At 44.0% G+C, this 21,344-nt stretch overlaps 1 protein-coding gene across 6 annotated transcripts in view; it reads right to left on the bottom strand.

The window, feature by feature from the left end:
• Nucleotides 1-21,344, bottom strand: part of kst (spectrin beta chain, non-erythrocytic 5 kst) — a 56,528-nt gene that overhangs the window by 1,306 nt on the left and 33,878 nt on the right. For 2 of the 6 annotated variants that reach the window (XM_012286031.2, XM_012286028.2), the window contains exons 4-19: nucleotides 13,710-13,935; nucleotides 13,318-13,595; nucleotides 11,633-13,253; nucleotides 10,561-11,552; nucleotides 10,165-10,481; nucleotides 9,718-10,095; nucleotides 8,987-9,652; nucleotides 8,639-8,924; nucleotides 7,937-8,155; nucleotides 7,423-7,865; nucleotides 7,114-7,167; nucleotides 2,643-7,002; nucleotides 639-2,583; nucleotides 416-568; nucleotides 241-315; nucleotides 28-59 (exon numbers count right to left, since the gene is read on the bottom strand). In XM_012286031.2, the coding sequence (XP_012141421.2) occupies nucleotides 28-59; nucleotides 241-315; nucleotides 416-568; nucleotides 639-2,583; nucleotides 2,643-7,002; nucleotides 7,114-7,167; nucleotides 7,423-7,865; nucleotides 7,937-8,155; nucleotides 8,639-8,924; nucleotides 8,987-9,652; nucleotides 9,718-10,095; nucleotides 10,165-10,481; nucleotides 10,561-11,552; nucleotides 11,633-13,253; nucleotides 13,318-13,595; nucleotides 13,710-13,935 (12,045 nt within the window). Of the gene's footprint in view, nucleotides 1-27; nucleotides 60-240; nucleotides 316-379; nucleotides 569-638; nucleotides 2,584-2,642; nucleotides 7,003-7,113; nucleotides 7,168-7,422; nucleotides 7,866-7,936; nucleotides 8,156-8,638; nucleotides 8,925-8,986; nucleotides 9,653-9,717; nucleotides 10,096-10,164; nucleotides 10,482-10,560; nucleotides 11,553-11,632; nucleotides 13,254-13,317; nucleotides 13,596-13,709; nucleotides 13,936-21,344 lie in introns of those variants that run through there. The other 4 variants (XM_012286029.2, XR_013040622.1, XM_076540228.1 and 1 more) reach the window with 4 other exon arrangements.

The following is a 21,344-nucleotide window of genomic DNA, read 5'->3' as shown; positions in this document are numbered from 1 at the left end:
TAATAGGCAAAGAACTTATCTATTTACCTGTCTAATAGTTACCGGAACATTTCCATAAGCTGTAACAGAAGAAATTGTTTTCCAAAATTATTTTCAGGTTAATTGCTTACAATAACTATTCATCCATAAAACCATCTTTAATTTACAACTGGAGAACTTAGGAGAAGTGGATAAAACTGACAAATAGCATGCAAAAATGAACACTGCGAAAGACAACACAAACAGCTGACGATGACTAACCAGGATCATGAGGAGTACTCCACTGAGCCATTCTGTTTGGTGGAGGGGCGCTTGATGGCAAAGGGGGTGCTAATTCTACAAAACAACCATGAGTTCTTAAACATCCAATGAAAAAGGGATACTCTACGCGTACACATACATTATTACTGTGGTTCCCTAACAGTATTTATTATACCTTGATGTTGCGTACTGAGATCTACGCTACTTTGCCTATGCCAAGTTGCATTCGATGGATACTGGCCAGATCCGTTATGGTTCAACGTAGCGCTACGTTGCTGATAAAAACCGGATCGTCCTTGCACGTGTTCCGTGTCTGTGAACATTTCATCTATGATCTTACATGTTTGTACAATTCCATTTCTCTGAAGATAACTATTTTAATTATCAAATCAATGTACCTTCGCGTCTATACTGAGGCAGAGCTTCAGAGCTGGGTGACCTCATGGGAATGGGAGGAGGAGCTCCTCTTGGCGGGATGGGTGGTTTGTCCCCGGAGTCTCTCTGACTCGCCAGTTGTTCTTGTTGTATCAACTGCTGCTGCTGCGCCAACAGTTGCTGCTGTCTGTGCATTTGCAGAAACTCCGTCTGCGTTTGAGGTGGTTCATTCCTCTGAGAAGCTATGAACTCCGTGTTATTCTGCGGGTCGCGTTTCTGTTGATTCTGCCGGTGCATCTGGAGGAACTCTATCTGCACGCTGCTGGGGGAATGTTGGTTCGACAGATCGCGTCTGATCACCGAGTTCTTTCGTTCCAATTCAGGGGTCGAGGCGTGGCTACTGCCAGTCGAAACGTTGTCATCAGCATGATCTATAGACACGTTTTGCAGTCTCTGTAGGCCTTCTTTCTGCGACTCGTCGTAACTTAATAACTGCAAGCTAGGAGGTAATTTGGCGTGGAACGATATCTTATTGACCCAGTCCTCCATCTCCTGTTGACTAGGAGCTAGGAACAGGAATTCTGACCCGTCTGTACATTTCAGTCTGAACACGTTCTTCTTTTTCGTGTAGTCGTTAGCTTTCTCGCATATGGCGTTGAAGATGGTGATGGGAGCAGTGGCTGCTTTGCTCAGCGAGAAGTCCTCGGTGTCCTTGAAGAAACAGAGAAGTTGTCCACACAGTACCGTGTAATATTGTTTCCAGGAACGCACGGCCGCCTTCTTGCCGGCGCTCTGAAGCTCGTGTTTCCTTTCCAAGAAGCCTTGAATCTCCACTGGTGGCAGCGCATCCATGTTCTCCATCCTCTGGAGCTTCCTGAAGCTCTGAGTTCTTCTCCTGGTGGTGAAGCTAGGCGTCCTCTTCGGCTTCTTCGTGTCTACCTTCATGCTTTCAGCTCTTTTAATATCAGGAGTGGTTCTCCTCAGTTTCTCACCAAACACGTGCGATATGCCGTGTGTCTTCTGAATCGGAGTTGAATCCAAGTTCTCTGGAGCGTTGGCTGTCTTCAGCGGTGACAATTTATTGATGGATTCGTGTTCGTCCGACGTTCCGTTCACTTCATCGTGCATGGTTCGATGAGGACTATCCAGCAATCGCCTGCGTTCCTCTTCGCGCTTTCTCTCTTCCGTTATCCTCTGAACTTCCTTGCGCTTTCGTTCTTCAAGGCGAGCACGTTCCACTCTCTCCCTCTCCGCCTGCCTAGCCGCCATCTCCGCTTCCTGTTGTTTCTGGAACGCTTCCTCTAGCATGGTTATGCGTTGAAGCGCATTGAACCTCTCTTCCTGTGCCTCGATGGTCTTCTCGAAGTCTTCATGTTTCCTTATCAGCTCTTCCACTTGCGGAATACTTTCACCCAACTTCCCGTCGTGCAGCATAGGCTCTCTGCTCACGATCCAGTTCTCCAAAGTCTCAGCTTCTCGCTTGAACAACTGAGTATCCAAGTTCTGCTCGTAGATATGTCTTCTTTGCTCCCAGGTGTCTTTCAAGAACTGTTGCCTTTGTTGTAAAACGGATATCTTGTCCTCGATCTCCTTACCCAAAAAGTGGCCTTCTTCTATCAACTCCTGGCCAGTTTTGTAAAACTTCTCGAAGGCCTCGTTACGCGTCTCAATCTCTGCTTTGTACTCGTTGTGCCTCGAAATCAATGCCTCGGCACCTGGCACGTCGCGAGCCAACTCTGGAGCTGTTACTTTCGCTACCATCTCGTTTATCCAAGACAACAAGTCTCTGTATTCGCCCAAGTACGACTGCAGTTGTTCTGCTTGCGCCAGCTTGCTTCTTCTCTGAGCCGCTTTCTCCAGCAACTCGTTCCATGCTGCCTCAGCTTCTTGGTGCTTCACATCAATGTGGATGCGGGCATCCGGGAATAGCTCTATTAATCTTGAGGCTTCTTCCATAAGCGACTCGACCTGAAATATCAAGAATCAATTAGTGTTCTATCAAATTCAAGCGGAGGCCCTAAACATACCTGCTCTTTCACAGCACCCAAATCAGTCTCAAATCCTTGATGCTTCCTCACTAGAGCTTGAATGGTCTCCAAATCGTGACCATAGCCGTCAGAGCTGAGAGCAGCCTCTTTCTCTTGGATCCACGAAATAGTTTCATCCGCTGTTCTATCAAACATGTGCACCTGTTTCGCTCCGGCCAACGCCTCCTGTCGTGCATGCGCTAGCTCCTTAAGGTCATCCCACTGCTGCTTCGTCTCCTCGATCTTCATCAGTATTTTACTCTTCTCCGGATTGTTTTCTTCAATCAATTTCTGTCCGTTCTCCAACACGCCTGATACTCGACCTTCACTGGTGGTCAAACTGGCCAAGAAGTTGTCGAAGATCTGGATGAGAAGCTCCACATGTTCCACGTCGCGACCATAGTCTTCCGAAGCGGCGACCGTCGTCTGATCTCCGATCCATTCGATGACCTCGTCCGCTTGCCTGATGAACTTGAAGAACTTCTCGCTTTCACGCAGGCGCTGGAACCGATGATCCTTCAGCTTCTGCAATTCCTTGAACTTCTGCTCTATGTCCGACTGTTTTTGCGTGATGTTCTTGCTATCAAAGTGGTGCCTCTCTATCAAACCCTGCGAAAGCTTCCTCAAGTTCTCAATGTTCTTTTCAAACCCGATAAGATCCCGCTCTATTTCTTCCAGTTTCTTCAGCAAGGACTGCACGGAGTCTTCGTCTTTCCCGTAGTCCGTGGAAGTTAGCTGTGGATGCTTCTCCTTTATCCACTGTTCAGACTCTGCAGCCTCGGCGTAGAACATCTGTGACTCAACAGCATCCAGCAGACGCAGTTTGCGAACGCTAGCTAGGTCCCTAAGGTGCGCAAGTTTCTCCTGCAGCTCCTGCGACAGCTTTTCAATCTTCTCCGACGCGAAGTGTCCGCTTCTCACCATAACGGTGGCTCTGCTAATTAAAGAAGCTACCACAGGCTCCCTCGAGATCAGTTCCGCCTCCAGTCCTTGGTGCTTCTTCTGCAGTCTTTGCACGGTAGTCAAGGAACTGCCTAGGTCGTTGCTGGCAGCCAGAGGCTCCTTCTCGGACAGCCAGTGTAGCTCGTCTTCAACGTCTCGTGCAAACTGGTGCAACAACTTCGCGTCTTCTAGATTGTCTCTTCGTATCTGCATCGGCTCCTGCAGACTGTGGTACCTGTTTATAGTGACCATGGCTCTTTCTTGTATCTCGTCACACATGAAGTGGTTGGACTTCTGGAAGCTGGTCGCTGTTTCCTTGATGGATTCGCAAGCTTCGTTGTGGCCCAGGACATCGTTCTCCAAGTTGGTGTGCCTCTTCAGCAAATTGGCGACGCTGGACAAGTCTTTTCCATGGTCCTCTGATTGTAGTTGAGTTTCTACCTCGTCCATCCAGGCCTCAAACTCGTCCAGGGTACGTCCGAAGAGTAGAGCCTGGTAAGCATCGTTCAACCTGTTCTTCTTCAGCTCACTTGTCCCTTGAAGTAAACGCCATTCTGCTTCCAGTTCATCCAAGCGTTCTTGTATGCTGTTCGCAGCGTAGTGGTTCTCTTCAATCAGGGCCTCACCTTCATTGATCACTGCCGCAACTCTTCCCTTGTTGGCCATCAACTCGCTCTCAAAGGCAGCGTGTTTCTGAATCTTGCTCTGCAGATTCGAAGAGTCCCTGTAGTTCTCGTCGCTAGCTACCTGTTGCTTCTGATGCAGCCAGCCTTCGACTTCGTATATGTTCCTGAGGAACTGGTGCAAATGATGACTCTCCAGCAGCTTCTTCCTTCTGGCTCTCGCACTATTCTGCAATCTGTCCCTTCTAGCACAAACTGATGCCAACCGCTGCTTTATGATGCTTGCGTCCGCATGCTCCCCAGACAAGATCTCATTCGCGAACTTCTCTAACTCTTCGATGCGACCCAGTTGGGAGACTAACATCTTTTCGAACTCCTCATGCTTGCGCAGCAAGGCTTCGACGCCGGAGAGGGACTCGCCAAGGTCGTCGTTGTTAAGAAACGCTTCCTTCGTTGCCAGCCAGCTGTCAGCTTGGTCAGCCTGCTCCTTGAACAACTGCAGTTGATGCGCCTGTGTCAACTTTTGCCTCCTGGTCTCCCATGCGTTGATTAGACCCTGTCTAATATCTTCCAAGTGTTCCAGATTATCTTCTACGTCCTCGTTGATCGCGAGGAGCTTCTGACCGTGTTCCTTCAGAGCTTTAAACGTGTCTTGTCTACCGTCGATCTCTGCCTTTCTCTCCTGATGAAGTTCCAGCAGAGCTTCAGCTTCGGATATAGTTGTCGGAGGCTCAGACTCGTCCATACGCTTAATGGTGTCCGCTACCCACAGCTCCAGTTCGTGTAAGTCAGCCTGGAACTTGCGCAAGGTGTAAGCTAGATTCAGAGCTTTACGACGGTGCTGAGTAAGGCGTTGAAGGTCGTCCCAGTTAGACTGAAGTTCTGACAATATTCCGTTGATTTGTGGTGCCTTGTCCGGATACTTCTGCGACAGTTCTCGAGCTTCCGCCTTGTGCTCTTTCAGTTTGCCTTCTATGGCGGTCATGTCTCTCTCCATCGCCTCCTGCTTCCTTTGGAGATGTTCAACAGCAGGCAGGTCCTTGCCTACGTCAGTGGTGTTCATGGCGACTGACTTTTCAATGACTCTCTGACTCGTGTCATCTATGTCTCTGTTGAACAGATGAATCTCCAAAGCTCCAGCGAGTGTCTCCCTATAGGCGCTCAGTGCTCCTTGCAGACCTTTCCATTTATTATTGAAATTGTCACGGCGCTGTTGAATAGCCTTGGACTCGTTGTCCCTACCTTGTTTGATCAGTTTGTCTGCTAGAGCATTGATAGCCTTGATCCTGGAGTCGTCCACTCTCATATCACTGTCCACATCGTCGAGTTTTCTTTGGAGACTGAGACAGTGTTCGTAGTCCTTTCCGGTGTCTCCTGCTTGCACCATCATTTCCTTGTCTCGTATCCATGCCTCAATCTTTTCTACCTGGTTGTTGAATTCTAGGATGTCCTGCGCTTCTTCAAGGCCCCTGCCACGATTACCAGATTCCAGCAGCAGCCTTCTCCAGGACGCGTGCAGGTGTTCCAGTTGCTGACGGATTTCGTTGCTTGCTGGGTGCTTCTGTGTGAGCAGCGTCTCGCCTTTGGCCTTGATTTCTTCTATTCTGCTTTGATTCGCTGCTAGTTCTGCCTGGAACGCTTGGTGCTTCTGTAACTTCTTGATCTTGTCTTCCAAACTGGACACTTCTCCTTTGGACGCTTCAGCCTCGAGTTTCTTCTGCTTCTCACCGATCCAGGATTCCGCTTCCGCGACATCTCTGACAAACTGCGCGTGTAACAAACCAGCTTCCAGTCTCTTTCTTCGCGCGTCACACAGAGTGCGAATTCTAGCTCGTCTCTGTACAACTTCGCTCAACCTTTTCGCAATCGTGGGCGAATCAAAGTGATTCTGCGCTAGAAGCTTGTCTCCGTGTTCCTGCAGAGCTGTCAGCTTCTCCTCTTGCGTTACAAGTAGCTTCTCGAATTCGTTGTGCTTCTTCACTTGCGCGTCTACTTCTTCGACGGAGTCTCCGAAGTTGTCGCCGCTGAGTGCAGCTTCTTGAGTAGAGGATAAGTTATCCAACTGTTTGGCATCTCGCAGGAAGAAGTGTAAATCTATCAGTTGATCCAAGTGAATCTTTTTCTGCTGCCAGGCGGTGTGCAGCTTCTGCCTTTCATCGAGCAGCTGATTGCACTTCTCTTCCACCTCTAAGGCAGCGTAATGACCGGTTTGAACCATGGCTTCACCCAGATCCAGAACGGAACTGAAGCTGTCTTCTCTCGCTTCGATTTCTCCTTTCAAAGCCTCGTGCTCTGCCTTCAGAATCTGCGCACTTGCCGCGTCTCTCACTTTGTCCTCCGTCGACATCGTAGCGCGAAGTCCAGCCGCCCAGTTCATCAAATCTCTGACCTGAGTGAGGAATCGTTGCAAGTCGCAACTTGCTTGTAACTGATCTCTTCTATGAGCTGATCTTTCCTTCAGTTCTTCCCAGTGAGCCACGACGATCTGTTGCTGCTGATCAATGTGCACCGCGTTGTTTCCTGGATAGTGAGCCTGCAACCTCGATGCATCTTCGACTAAGACTTGAAGTTGCGCTTCTAAGGCGACTAGATCGTTCTCGAAACCTTCGTGACGTCTGATTAACGCCAGGACGGAGTTCAGATCGCGTCCTAGGTCTTCCGGTAAAGCTGCTTCCTTCTCTTGTATGCGGGATAAAGCTTCCGCGACGTCGCGATGGAATCTGTGGATTTCCCCTGCAGCCTGCAACCTTTGCTCGCGGTTTCGAATAAGGCCAAGAAGATGTTGCCAGGATTCCCTAATAGAGTAATAAAGATTTGGTTAGTTTGTACATCACGTGTAATAGGCAACACAATTCATATAATGCATTCCACAGAATTAAACACAGCTAGATTTCTACAACACTTACTTCATTGCGGCATGCTGTCTCTGCACCTGACTTACAGGGTCATCATCGTCCGGTCTGCGTTAAATATATATACAAAAATACTGTTAGTAACCCAGCACCAGTATCATCCCCTAATACCATCCTACTCTTCTGACTAATTCATACACCTCTATTTCTTATTATAGATTACATTAGCAATACACTATTGAAGATACTAGGTTCAAAAGAATTGAACATGCATTTAGTGAATGAGTTTGAAAGTGCCCTGAACCAAGTACATTCTAAGTCCAACTTATATACATATTCATTACAATTGTTCTTAAACCTTACCCTAACTGTTCCTGTCGTTTCTCAATGTCTTGAATATAAGGGCTCTCATTAGCTATCAATTTTCTAGCCAACTCTTCGCACTGGTTGAATCGTTCGGAACCAGCTTCTATCCTATGTTTGAAATCATTGAATTTAGCTTGCAGTATCAGCAGGTGTTCATAGTCTTGACCATAGTCTTCAGAGGCGGCGGCTTGTTCTTGTTCCTTGATCCATTGTTCTAACTCTCTGCTCTCCAAAAAGTACTCGTGCCGGTACATACTCTCCATCAAACGTTGCTGTCTCACCGTCGCCAATCTTTGCAGAGCGCGCATTTGCTGAGCAATCGCTTGTTGCTTGTTCGCTATCGCTTTGCTGTCAGGGTGTTTAGCATTAATCATTACAGACGCTGTGTGTCCCATCTCAGTTATGATACCGTTGTAAGTGTCCAGCTCTAGTTCAACCGCCTGGAACATTAATTATTTTCAAATAAATTTACTTGACATCATCCTCCTTAATGATGCGAAAGTGAATGTACCTTGTGTTTGGTCAGCAATTTTGTTGCGGCATCACGGTCCCTGCCATAATCAGTGGAACTGAGAACGTCATTCTTTTCGTTCAACCAACTTTCAACTTCTCCCGCCTCGAAGAAGAACTCCTGCGCCTTCAGTGATAAATCTAGAACCTTGCTTCGCTCTGCGGCTTTTTCTTGCAGGTCCCTCCATGCTTCGTCAAGCACATCACACAATTCTCGTATCTATACAAACGTATAATTACATTAAATAAAACAGGTGCAGGAGAAAATATGTTATTAGCACTGACAAAGAAAACATAACAAATAGGTCTCCATTTCTAAAACGAAAATCCTGTTAATATAAAGTGATCGTAATAAAAAATAACATGTGTAAAAAATAACTCTGTAAATAATCTTGTTTGAAAAGATCGATGTAAGTCAAGCACATGCATGCATTAAAAAATATTTTAAGACACCGAAGGTACACTGCGCTCTTGAAGTATCGTTCTTCATAATTTGACGCTTATGTTATTTCTTAAATAAGACAACACTATTCATGCATCTGTGCCGACCTTACCTCTACAGACCCAATACTCTTGTAACAGTCCCAACTGTACAAAAATTACAAACGTTTATTTTAACTTCACCAGTGACGTGTAAGAACAATAAATAAAGAAGTGCATTTTTCCCTGAAAACATCTTCAAATCGTGTGATATAAATTTTACCTTCTTCTTCTCCGGATGAGCCTGATCGATCAAAGTCTGTCCAGAAGCCAAAGTTTTGTCTATCATAGGTTGATGACCTGCAATTTCAGCTTCAAGTTTCTTGTGTTTCTTATGCAAGGTTTGAGCTTGATGCAAATTCTGTCCAAGCGTAGTTGAGGACGCTTGAGGAAGATGATCCTTAATCCACTGCAGCTCGGCGTCCAATTCAAAACCAAATTTATGGAATCGCAAGCTTTCTTCTAAAGCTTCTCGTCTTCTCTTCGCTGGCTCCTTCAAGCTACGGAACCTGCAGAGCAATAAAGTGGGATATTAAAGATGATAACATTTCTTATGACATATGATACGTACTTTCTTTGCGTCGCTTGACTGGCTTTCAATATATTCGCAGCATCGAAATGTCCTTCATGCGCCATTTCTTCACCCATGGCGACAAGATCATCCACCTTCTGTTCCCACTGACACATGTCGCTTTCAAGCGTCTGATGCTTCTTCAGCAGCTCCTTACAACTTCTCAGATCGATTCCAACTTGTTTGCTCTGTAAGCAGTTTTCAATTTCTTCTAACTTCAGCCTGGCATCTTCCATGGTACGGTTGTAACCATGCTGGCAGGCAGCTTGTCTCAACCTTCGACCTTTCTCCAAAGACAAAGCTACCAGCCTATCCCACTGATCATTCAGTTCCTTCAACGTCTTTCCCACGTCGTCTGATCTATAATTCTCTTCAGATATTAAGGCTTTGCCAGCCTTGTTCACTGCCCTCAACTGTCCTTCGTTAGCTCTCAATTCCCTTTCGAACGCCTCGTGCTTCTGTAGCTTTCGTTCGAGATTGTTTAAGTCACGGTAACTCTCGTCGGACGCAGTTTTCATTTTGTCGCCCAACCAATCTCGGAGGTCATCCACCTCGGCTGAGAATTGCTGATAGTGTTCTGATGCCTTCAACGCTGCCCGACGACGCTGCGCAGCGTCTTTGACCGCCATTCTTCTCGCCAGAACTTGGTTTCTTCTATCGTTGATGCTGTTAAAATTTATTTACAAATTAGAGATAGAATTAGAAGCTCGGAGAAGCTTCAGGATACTTACTAGTCCTTGTCGTAATGGTTCTGAGCGATCAATTTATCGGCAGTGTCGCTGAACGCTTTCAGTCGATCGTCCTGCGCGTGGAGAGTGTTCTCAAACTTCTCGTGCTGTTTTAACAAAGCTTCAACGTCATCCAGAGATTCTCCCAGGTCGGTGAAGTCCAGGAACGCTTCATGGGAACTAGTAGTCGCTTCTATTTGATCCGCCTCGCGATTAAATTGTTGCAGCTCCAGACACTGCTGCAGCCAAGCTTCCTTTGCTACCCAGTCCGAGGTTACAGCTTGATACAAACCGCGCAACTTGTCTAAACGTTCGCTAACATCCACCAGAGTCGGATTACGGTGCAGCAATTGATTTCCAAGCTCTTCAACTTCTCGAAACCTAAAGAAATGCATGCATGAATAATTTACATGGTTCACTAACAAGAGTCGCGGGAAACATGATACTCACTCGTCCTCTCGCGTTCGTATATCTTCTCCGAGTTCCATGTGCTGTTTCCTGAGTTGCTCTGCGGTTGCAACATCCCTAACAGGTTCTTCGACCTTCATCATCTCTTGCACGTCGGCAGCCCAGTTGATTAAATTTTTCGAGCTGTTCATGAAAATCTGCTGGCCTACCGCGTCCTCTAGTCTGGACCTACGCTCCTTGGCTTTTGTCTGGACTTGATTCCAGAGTTCTTTGATCTCATTTTGTCTGGCATTCACGTTGTTTAGCTCGTGAGGGTACGAACTCTTCACGCTGTTTGCTAATAGGTTTACCTTACGTACCTGAAATAGAAGATATTAATATGACATCTTTGGAAATAATAATAGTTCAAATAATAATTGGAGTTGTTTGAGTTCATACTTTTTCTTCGACTGGTGCTAACTCTCTCTCCAAGTGCTGATGTCGTCGCTGTAAAGCTTGAACTGTTTTTAGATCTGGTCCCAGTTCTGCAGTGTCTAATTGCGTGATTTTTTCTAACATCCAATCATGAGCCTCGTCGCAAGTCCTGTTGAACAGTTCCACACTCGAGGCTCCTTCCAAGCTCTTTTCCTTTTGCGCTTTCAACCAATTCAGATGGTCCCAAAGTTGATGAATGTGCCTTTGTCTAGCTTTCACCTTGTCCAGCTGACTGTGACCCTGCCTGACGAACTCGTCGACCGCAGCATCAATAGCTTCGACGCGTTTTCCTGAGGCTGAGAGGTCCGTCAAGAACTTCTCGTACTTCCTCTTCGCTGTCTCTACGTTTTCGCGTTTCAACGTCACCTCGTCGGCTCTTAACATCTTCTCTTTATCCTTGATCCACTTCTCGAAGTCGTCGCATTCGCGGTAGAAGCCATAAAGACGTATGGCGTCTTCTAACAACGCATGCCGCTTCAGTGCCAATTCTTGAAGCTCGCTGTAAGTATCATTAATCTTCTTCTGTCGTTTTTCCACGCTGTCTCCGTCAGAGGCAGTTTTCCTCTTAATCGGTTTGACCGTCGACTTTATAGACTTGACTCTTCTAACAGGAACTAATTGCTTCACCATCTTCGTCTTCTTCACTCTCTGCGTTACCCTGACCTTTTCCGGTCTCCTCACTTGAACCTGTATGACTTTAGGCTCGATTTCACGGACATAGTTGGCTGGTACGAAACCATCGGTGCCGTCAGCTTTTCTGACGCTCCACCAGTCTGGGTTTGTCTTGTTCAACAAGAACATCACTTCACCTTTGACCATATGCATACCCTGCCCACTGAACGGGTATAAACTTTTTACTTGCGGTACCAGTCTCTCTTCGAGGACGGTTTTGGGCTCCAACCTCTCCACGACTTCGTCCACCCACTCGTCTTGCGGAACCAATCTTATCTCTTTACCTAATAAGAAGAAAATGATCATTACGCTTTATTCTGAAAAGGAAAGTTACATTTTATCGTAATACGATGCAAAAACTTACTCCACTCTTCCTGTTCCAGCTCCGCAACCGGTTCTGGATCAGCAGACAGCTCCAAAGTTGAAATCCCGGACTTAATAAGCTTCTCGGCTTGCATGTTGAGCGACTGCACGTCACCTTTGTAAGCATTCAGCTCTCCCTCCAGGTCCTTATGCCTTTGCAAAAGCGCTTGAGCGCTAGGTTCATCTACTCCATAGTCTTCGGACGCCACAAGGGCCATCTTCTCGTTCATCCAGGAATCCGCTTCGTTCGCGTCCGCATAAAATTGAAAAGCTTCTGCCGCGTCATCTAACTGCTTCTTCCTGAGTGCCGCCAACTCCTCCAGGACCTTCCAGTGTTCTTGCAAAGAGTCGATGCGATTCTGTATTTCTAAGGACGATGGGTGATTATCGGCAATCAGTTTGCGTCCAGCGTCGCACAGCTGTTCAGACTTCGGCCTCCGTACTTTCATCTCGTCCTGCAGAGCTTTGTGTTTCTGCTGCAACGAGATTACAGCTCTCAAGTCCTTCGCGGATATTCCAGCCTTGCAGATCCGCTGCTTCTCGATCAGCCAGGATTCCTCGTCCTCGTGATCCTGCAGGAAGTGGAAGAAGTTCCTGGCGTCCTCCAGACGAGCCTTGCGTTCCTTGCTGTACTCCACCAGATCATCATACGCGCGGTTCAACATCTCCAACTTCTGTTGCAGAAGAGGTACCTCCTTGCTCTGAGGCTGTGCCAAGTGCTGAGCCGCTTGTCTACCCAGCCTCCTCTGCGTCTCTCCAAGAGCAGTCACCTGCAGCTCCTGCAGGCTGTGCTTCTGCAGCAGATCCTCGACTCCCAGCAAATGTGGACCAACGTCGGTGCTCTGGAAGTTCAATTGCAGCTCCTGAATCGAGGCCAGGGTCGTGTCGATCTCGCGCATGAGGCTCATGAGGAAGCTGAGGGCAACCAAGTTGGACTTGTGGTGATCCAGAAGGGCCAGAAGCTCCTTCCACCTCTGCAACACTTCCTGTTCCCTCACTCGTACCCGCTCGAGGCCATGGTAGTTCTCTCTGACGAGCTCCTCCGACATATTCGTCAAATCGTGGAAGCGTTCTTCTCGCGCTAAGATGTCCGCGCTGATGGCCTCGTGTTTCTTCACCGTGGCGTCCACCTGCGCCAAATTGCTACCGTATCTCGGGTCCGTCAACACCTGAATCATCTCCTTGAGATAGCCTTCTCGGAGGACGCTCTTCCTCTCGAACTTGTAGTTCAATTGTTCTAGTCTCTCTTGTCGCAGCAGCTCGGTTCTGAGAGCCACTTCCCTGCGATGCTCCGCTCGTTCCAATTCCACCCAGTTCCTTTCGATATCGTGCACTAATTGGCCCTCTTGCGGTGTGAACGCGGGCTGATTCAAGGACTTTAATTGCGTGTTTATGTGAAAATACAAGGCCTCTATTTCGGAACGTTCCTTGTATTTCGGCGGTTTCTCCACGGTTCTATACTGCTTGAAGGCTAACAGTTCCCGTTGAATGCCCTCTAGAGAGTTGGGAAAGTTTCTGTTTTCTAGCACCTCGATTTTCATCTTGATCCACTCTAACAAGTCCGTCGTAAGCTTTTCGTAATGAATCTTCATTTTGTCCGCGTCCATCATTTGCCCCACAATCTGGAAACATTAAACAGACAAATGAGCAAGTTTTAACGACGCTACTCGGGATAAATCGACGTACATTCGCGATTCGCTTGCCACTTTTGATCTCGTTCTTCATCCTGGCGAAGGTGTGGTAATAAGAGGCGACGTAAGTGATGATGGATTTCTCATCCGGCCGAGCTGTGTCCACGTCCTCGGCGTCCAACAGTCTCGGTATTCCGAGTTCCGAGTTCGCCACGTCGAAGGCATAATTGAGGTTGTCGATATTCTTATTCTGCTGCAGCTCGGACCACTCCACCAAGTCTGGACGGTGGGCGTGGATGAGGGCGTTGAAACCCAGACCGCTCCTCCAGGACCCTACAATTAAATTTCGTGTAATTAAAAATTTTCAAGGTCCTTATTCTTTAAGTATTTTAGCACAACGGTCACATCTAAGCCTTTGTGATAAATTTTATATTTTAGTAGAAATACCAGTGAAATCTTGGATGTTGACACCAGGGTATCCATTGGTCTTCCTCTGACACCATAACAACAAAGCATCTTTGGCTGACTTCTTCTCGCTGCTATCATTTTCTTCGTCCACATCGATCTCGATCTCCTGAATTTGGAACCTCAAAATGATCGTCCATATGAGACCCAGTATCAACCTAGGGTTTCCATCGACGATGTCCTCCGCTCCTATACTCTCCAAGCGAACCTATCAGGAAATAATCATTAATAATGTATTTCATAATTAATCTCTTGGCTTAAGGTGCATTCACGCTTATCATTGATCATCGGATTTCTCTTTCTGGGTTTCATGAAAATTCTTCGCCGTAGGATCAGGTGAACGCAACCGCATAATGTTCTCGCAGAATTTATGAGAAGGGATCGGTGGACTTCTGGCACAATGATATTCGCATTCCATCGTACACGTGTGTACACATACGCGGACGGATAAGTAAACGAGAGGAATGCACGCTGGCTATTGGCATCGTGGTGTATTGCGTAAAGAGTGGGCCTTAATGGGCGCCTATGCACGAGCATCTCGCCATGATAAAACGGACATGCAGCCACGTTGCGTCATGTGAAAAGTAAGAACTGCTAGACGGCCTTGAGTCTAACACATGTGTACAATAAAGTATTCGAAACAAAAAACTGATGTTATGCGTGATCATCCGATTACTGTTATTACTAAGGGCGATTTTATGGAGCCTGGGAAAATTCGGGATGTTGCATCTGGAGGTGAAACTTTTTATTTGTTAACAAGTTATCTAATTTTTAATTTGTAACTTCTTCAAATTTTTATGTTCTTTTGCGTTCGAGAGGTAACTCAGTAGCCATTTTATTTAATAGAATAGTTTGGAATGAGTATTTTTTAACCTATTTTATAATATGACACGAGTGTGTCACAAATAAAATGGCGACTGAGAGTCACCTCTCGAACGCAAAAGAACATAAAAATTTTGAGAAGTTACACATTAAGAATTTGATAATTTGTTAGCAAAGAAAAGTGTATGTCACACGTGTTATATAAACATAGTGAAACATTAGTGGAAATTATTAGTAGAGAAATAATAAAACCTCGAAAGGATTCATTTAACTTTTTAAGTAAGTTTTAAAGTTGCTGTTTGCGAACAGTCAAATTACCTTCGAGTGCAGAGGGTTAATTTATAGATTTGTAAATCTAAAATTCTTCAAATTTATAATCTTTGAGATTCAACTCGTAGAGTACTATTTTTCAAACCTTCAAAGTCTCACGTATCACATTCTTAAGTTCCTAAGTCCCCAAATCCTTGCATTCCCAAAATCTTTCAATTTCTAATCTCTCAGTTCTATCTTGACAAATCCACTTTCTGCATCTGCAAATTCACAAATCCCTTCATCTCCAAATCTCTAAATCCCTAAATCCCCTATATTTCCAAATCCCCAAATCCTTAAATTTCCAAACTCTCAAAGTGCCAAATCCCTAAATTTCCAAGTCACTAAATCCTCAAATTCCTAAAACTCTAAATCTCCAAATTTCCAAATCCCTAAATTTTCAAACTCTCAAATTCCCAAATTCCTAAGTCTCCAAACTCTCAAATTCCTAAATTTCCAAGTCACCAAATCCCCAATTTCCCAAATTCCCAAATCCCTAAATTTCCGAACTCTCAAATTCCCAAGTCCCTAAATTTCCAAACCCCCAAATTCCCAAATCCCTAAATTTCCAAGTCACCAAATCCCCAATTTCCCAAAACCCTAAATCCCCAAATTTCCAAATCCCTAAATTTCCAAACTCTCAAATTCCCAAATCTCTAAATTTCCAAATCCCTAAATTTCCAAACTCTCAAATCCCCAAATCCCCAAATCTCTAAATCTCCAAACTTTCAAATTTCCAAATCCCTAAATTTGCAAATCACTAAATCCCCAAATTCCCTAAATCCTGAACCTTCAAATCCCCAAATCCCTAAATCTCCAAACTCTCAAGTTTCCAAATCCTAAACTTCCAAATCCCCAAATCCCCAAATCCCCAAATCCCCAAATCCCCAAATCCCCAAATTCCCAAATTCCCAAATTCCCAAATTCCCAAAACCCTAAACCTTCAAATCCCCAAATTCCTAAATCTCCAAATTCTCAAATTTCCAAATCCTAAACTTCCAAATCCCCAAATCCCCGAATCCCCAAACTCCCAAACTCCCAAACTCCCAAATTCCCAAATCCCCAAATCCCCAAATCCCCAAATTCCCAAATCCCTACACCCCCAAATCCCCAACTCCTCCTTCCACCAAAAGAAAGCTTCAGCAACCGACGTGACTGTAGCGGTATTCGAACCTCCGCGTTCATTTCATTGATTTCTTCGATGGAACAATCGAGACCTCGAAGAAATGCTTGTGGGCCAAGTGTTCCCGCTCTCGGCTACATTATTATACTTAATCGCAGTGTGTGCCTGAAGCGCGACGTTCTCGCGATTGTTGGAATGCCGTCCGATCACTTGTACCGTGGTCTATCAAGGCCATTGAGAAATGAAAATCGTTTCTTTCAGGTCGGCTGACATCTCGCGGAATTCGAGGGACACAAAACGCGTAAAAAATAAGAAACATTGATTGGATAAAAATAAAACGCATCGGAGAACCAAACTGGATAATGAAACTGGCGAAGTTACGGAACCGAGAATTCGCGATGAACTCGACCGTTCACTTTTCCTGGTCAGTAATTTAGTTATGTTATTCGAGTAATTGATAGTAAACATATCGGTACAGTTTTTAATACCTTGTTAGTTTTTGATAATCAAGGCGTTAAACGTGGAGGAAATTTTTAATGGAAGCTGTCAAGTGTGGGAGTAATGTTCAAAAAGTAGCGGGAAATTTGAATGTGGGAGAAGGTGAAATGTTATTGAAGTTTTATAGTTTTTAATTATAATATGAAGAGGTGTGTCTTTAACTATTCTTTAAGTATTAAGCTTCTTTAACTATTAAACTTGTTCATCTATAATAATACAGCAATGTAGGAATCAATAATGAGGAAAGTGTACGCAGAGCGCGAAATTCAAACGCGCGAACGCACGAGAACGTGAAGTGCAACCGAAGTTTTATAGCTTTTAAGTATAAAATGAATAAAGAGGTGTATTTAAGAATTACATATTGCTTCTTTAACTATTAAACTTGTTCATTTATAACTCTACAGCAGTGTAGGAATCAATAATAGGAAGGTGTGCGCAGGGCGCGAAATTCGAACGCGTGAAGGCACGAAATTTTGAATGCACGAGAACGTAAAATATAATCGAAGGTTTATAGCTATTAATTATAACAAGAATGAAGAAATGTATTTGAGAATTATCATTCGCTAACTATTAAACTCTTTATCTATAATTTTAAAGCATTGGAAGCAATAACGGGGTAGGCGCGCGAAATTCAAACGCGCAAAGGCGGAAAAATTTGAAAGTACAATAATGTGAAATGTACTTGAAGTTTTGTAGCTTTTAACTATAAAATAAGTGCACGTGGTGTGTCTAAGAATTACCAATCGTCCTATAACTATAACACTCTGTATCTATAATTCCAAAGCACAGTACGGGCGGGAAATTCAAACACGCAAAGGCGCAAAATTTTTAAAGTACAATAATGTGAAATGTAATTGAAATTTTGTAGCTTTCAGCTACAACACGAGTGTACGGTGTCTAAGAATTACCAATCGCTCTTCAACAATTAAACCCTGTATCTAATTTCAAAGTCCGGGCGGGAAATTCAAACGCGCGAAGGCGGAAAACGACTGCGACAAAATTTACGGTTTCCAGTTACATGAAGATATATACCCAGGATACGATAGCCTTCAAGATCATTCTCATTTCCATGCGGAAGTCGTACGTTATTCCCAGGCGCGGGCATCGAACCATTACACCTCGTCTAATTACCAACGTAGCGAACAAGAGTTCAAACTCGTCGAGCTCATTGAAAAACGATGCGAACCTCGCAAACAAATTCCTCCCATTTGCATTAGAATCAATCATGCCGACTTACCGAACGTGCGATTAGCTCGCGGCGTGTAAACAAATGCTTGCAAGACTCGCATTACACCGAGGCAAATGTGCCCTTCCTGTCGCGTAATTTGTAGCCGTGCAACGGGTATGTGTAACGATCAACGGCCTCGCATCAGAAGTGATCGGTCGATAATAACGGACCTTCAATCTGCATAATGGGTCTTAGAGCTGGCGTTAGCGGGACCATCCTCCTCTTTATTATTTTTATCACCGTAATGTATCATCACGGTGTGACGAGGATTGATGTCTGAATGTTGCGGTAGATGATTCTATCACGCGATGGATATCTTGCACTTGTTTTATTGGGGGGAATATTTCCGGCGTTTGGGAAACGGTGATTTGTCTTTGTGCAGATCATTGGGAAATGTATATTTATGTGCAGAAGACGCGCTAAGTTTACTCGTAATACTCACAAAGTTTATAGATGGAGATACTTTATATAACTTAGGTGAAATTGAGGAGTTGGGGTATAAGAGATTGGGAAAATAGGAAATTGGGAAATTGAGAAATTGGGAAAATTGGAAATTGGGAAATTGAGAAATTGGGAAAAGTGGAAATTGGAAAAATTAGAAATTGGGAAAAGTGGAAATTGGAAAATTGAGAAATTGGGAAATTGGGAAAATAGGAAAATGGAAAATTGAGAAATTGAGAAAAGTGGAAATGGGGAAATTGAGAAATTGGGAAAATAGGAAATTGGAAAATTGAGAAAATGGGAAAATAGGAAATTGGAAAATTGAGAAATTGGGAAAAGTGGAAATTGGGAAATTGGGAAAATAGGAAATTGGAAAACTGAGAAATTGCGAAAAGTGGAAATTGGGAAAATAGAAAATTGGAAATTGGAAAAATAGAAAATTGGGGTTTGAAAGCACCAAGCTAAGACACCCAAAAAATTAAAAAATGTAGACTAGCAAAATTTGAGTACATGATGCAGTCCTCCCACCTAGCCTCCTCCCCAACCCCCATGATCTCACCCGTTTCACACCAGGTAGTCTAAACGTTCCCATAATCGCTCTTTCGACGATACGAAAGTTTTAAGAAGTCATCGAAAGGGTCAATATTATGTGACGGTAGGAGTGCGGCAACCCGTTAACCCGGCCACGGAGATCAACCTTCGAATTTCCAACCAGTCGAACTGCATACGATCACGTTATAAGCGGTCGGCTATCAGCGGTATGAATAATGAATGAGCCTGGAGCTGCATAGTAAGACGGGCATACGGTACTGTTACATCCAGCGTAAAGGTGGGGTTACAGTTAAAACTCGTGCAACGAGACAGCCGGCCAATAAACGGCATAAAGGCAACGGCGTTAAATAACCGGTATTCGCCGATCGCTTTTTGTTGTAGGCCACGACGAGTCGAGTCACTCTGTCGAGGCCCTGTTCCCCTTTCCCTTTTTCTTCTTCCCTCGTTCGAATTAACCGGAATGACAATTCTGATGAGGGTTTACCGCGGTTCGATTTGAGAGGACCTTTGGGGCAGTTGACAGAAAGCAGAATGCGTGTGGAAGTGTATCAGAGTTGAGTCGAGTTGATCTAATATGCACACATGTACCTAACTAACGTATATGGTACCCGGATAATGTATAATGTAGCTAACTAACATGTGTAACTAAGTAACATATGTACCTGACTAACTTATGTACCTGATTAACATATGTACCTAACATAGGTACCTGACTAACATGTGTACCTGACTAACATATGTACCTGACTAACATATGTGGCTGACTAACATATGTGACTGACTAACATATGTACCTAACTAACATATGTAGCTATTTAACATATGTGCCTAACTAACATATGTAGCTATTTAACATATGTGCTTAACTAACATATGTAGCTATTCAACATATATGCCTAACTAACATATGTAGCTATTTGACATGTGTGCCTAACTAACATATGTAGCTATTTGACATGTGTGCCTAACTAACATATATAGCTATTTGACATGTGTGCCTAACTAACATATGTAGCTATTTGACATGTGTGCCTAACTAACATATGTAGCTATTTGACATGTGTGCCTAACTAACATATGTAGCTATTTGACATGTGTGCCTAACTAACATATGTAGCTATTTGACATGTGTGCCTAACTAACATATGTAGCTATTTAATATATGTACCCAACGAACATATGTAGCTATTTAACATATGTGCCTAACTAACATATGCAACTAACATATGTAGCTATTTAACATATGTACCTAACTAATATATGTACCCAACTAATATGTGTACCTAACTAACATATGTGCCCAACTAACATATGTGCCTAACTAACATATGCAGCTGTTTAACACGTGCCCAACTTACATATGTATCTATTTAACATATGCACCTAACTAATATATGTACCCAACTAATATGTGTACCTTACTAACATACGTACCTAACTAACATATGTATCTAACTAACATACGTACCCAACTAACATACGTGTCTAACTAAATGACAATGTCTTAAGCAATCCATCAGACACTCCATGAAAATGACTACAAGCTAAAATTACCCAGACGATGTTTTGATCAATTACAACGCCTCATAGCTTCTATCAATTCAAATGCATCGATCCCTAATGACAGCCATTCAACTCTTAATAAGAGAAAATTTATTACAGCTTTCATTGAACCTTACACTCATCCCGATGACATAACGTGCGAAACGTTCCGCGTGCTTCATCCCTCGAAATTAATTCTCGAGATCGATATCGACGTATGAAGTATGGGATCATGTATGAACTAGTTAAAGAGCACGATCGATTAAACCGAGGAATTTTCTTGTTAAACAGGTTGCTCCTGGTATACCACTTAAATAAAACGATGTCCTTAAAGATATCGTAATACTTATCAGATGATCCATTCATTCCTCTTTAATTGCGAGCACCGTTATACTCATCCTGCATCCAGACAGAGAGTTCTGATACAGGTTTATAGGACTTGTATGCAGGATACACCTTATTTTCATAGGAGATTTAATACAGTTATAAACACTCGGAGCGGCTTTTCAGGATCTGGAGGATGTAGAAGATTGTGGGTCACCGGGGAAACCAAGCGTGATATAAAAGTGGACAAGGAATATTAATTGAAGGTTTTATAATTGCTGGAGTAATTGAAGAATGCGTTGATGGCATTGCTGGGATTCTTTTACGGGGTTTGTTGAGTTTACAGTTTTGCGATTTTTCCGAATTTTTATTTTTCTGTTTCCTATTTTTCTGATTTCTCAATTTACCAATTTCCTATTTTCCCGATTTCTCATTTTCCCAATTTCCTATTTTCCCAATTTTTCAATCCCCCGATTTCCTATTTTCCCGAGTTGTCAATTTTCCAATTTCTCAATCCCCCAATTTCCTATTTTCCCAATTTCCCATTTTTCCAATTTCCCATTTTTCCAATTTCCCATTTTTCCAATTTCCCATTTTCCCGATTTCCCATTTTCCCGATTTCCCATTTTCCCGATTTCCCATTTTCCCGATTTCCCATTTTCCCAATTTTTCAATCCCCCAATTTCCCACTTTTCCAATTTCCCATTTTCCCAATTTCTGAATCCCCCAATTTCCTATTTTCCCGAGTTGTCAATTTCCCAATTTCTCAATCCCCCAA

Source organism: Megachile rotundata, chromosome 15, assembly GCF_050947335.1.
Source record: "Megachile rotundata isolate GNS110a chromosome 15, iyMegRotu1, whole genome shotgun sequence".
NCBI lineage: Eukaryota > Metazoa > Arthropoda > Insecta > Hymenoptera > Megachilidae > Megachile > Megachile rotundata.
This window is presented reverse-complemented; position numbering and strand designations above follow the sequence as displayed.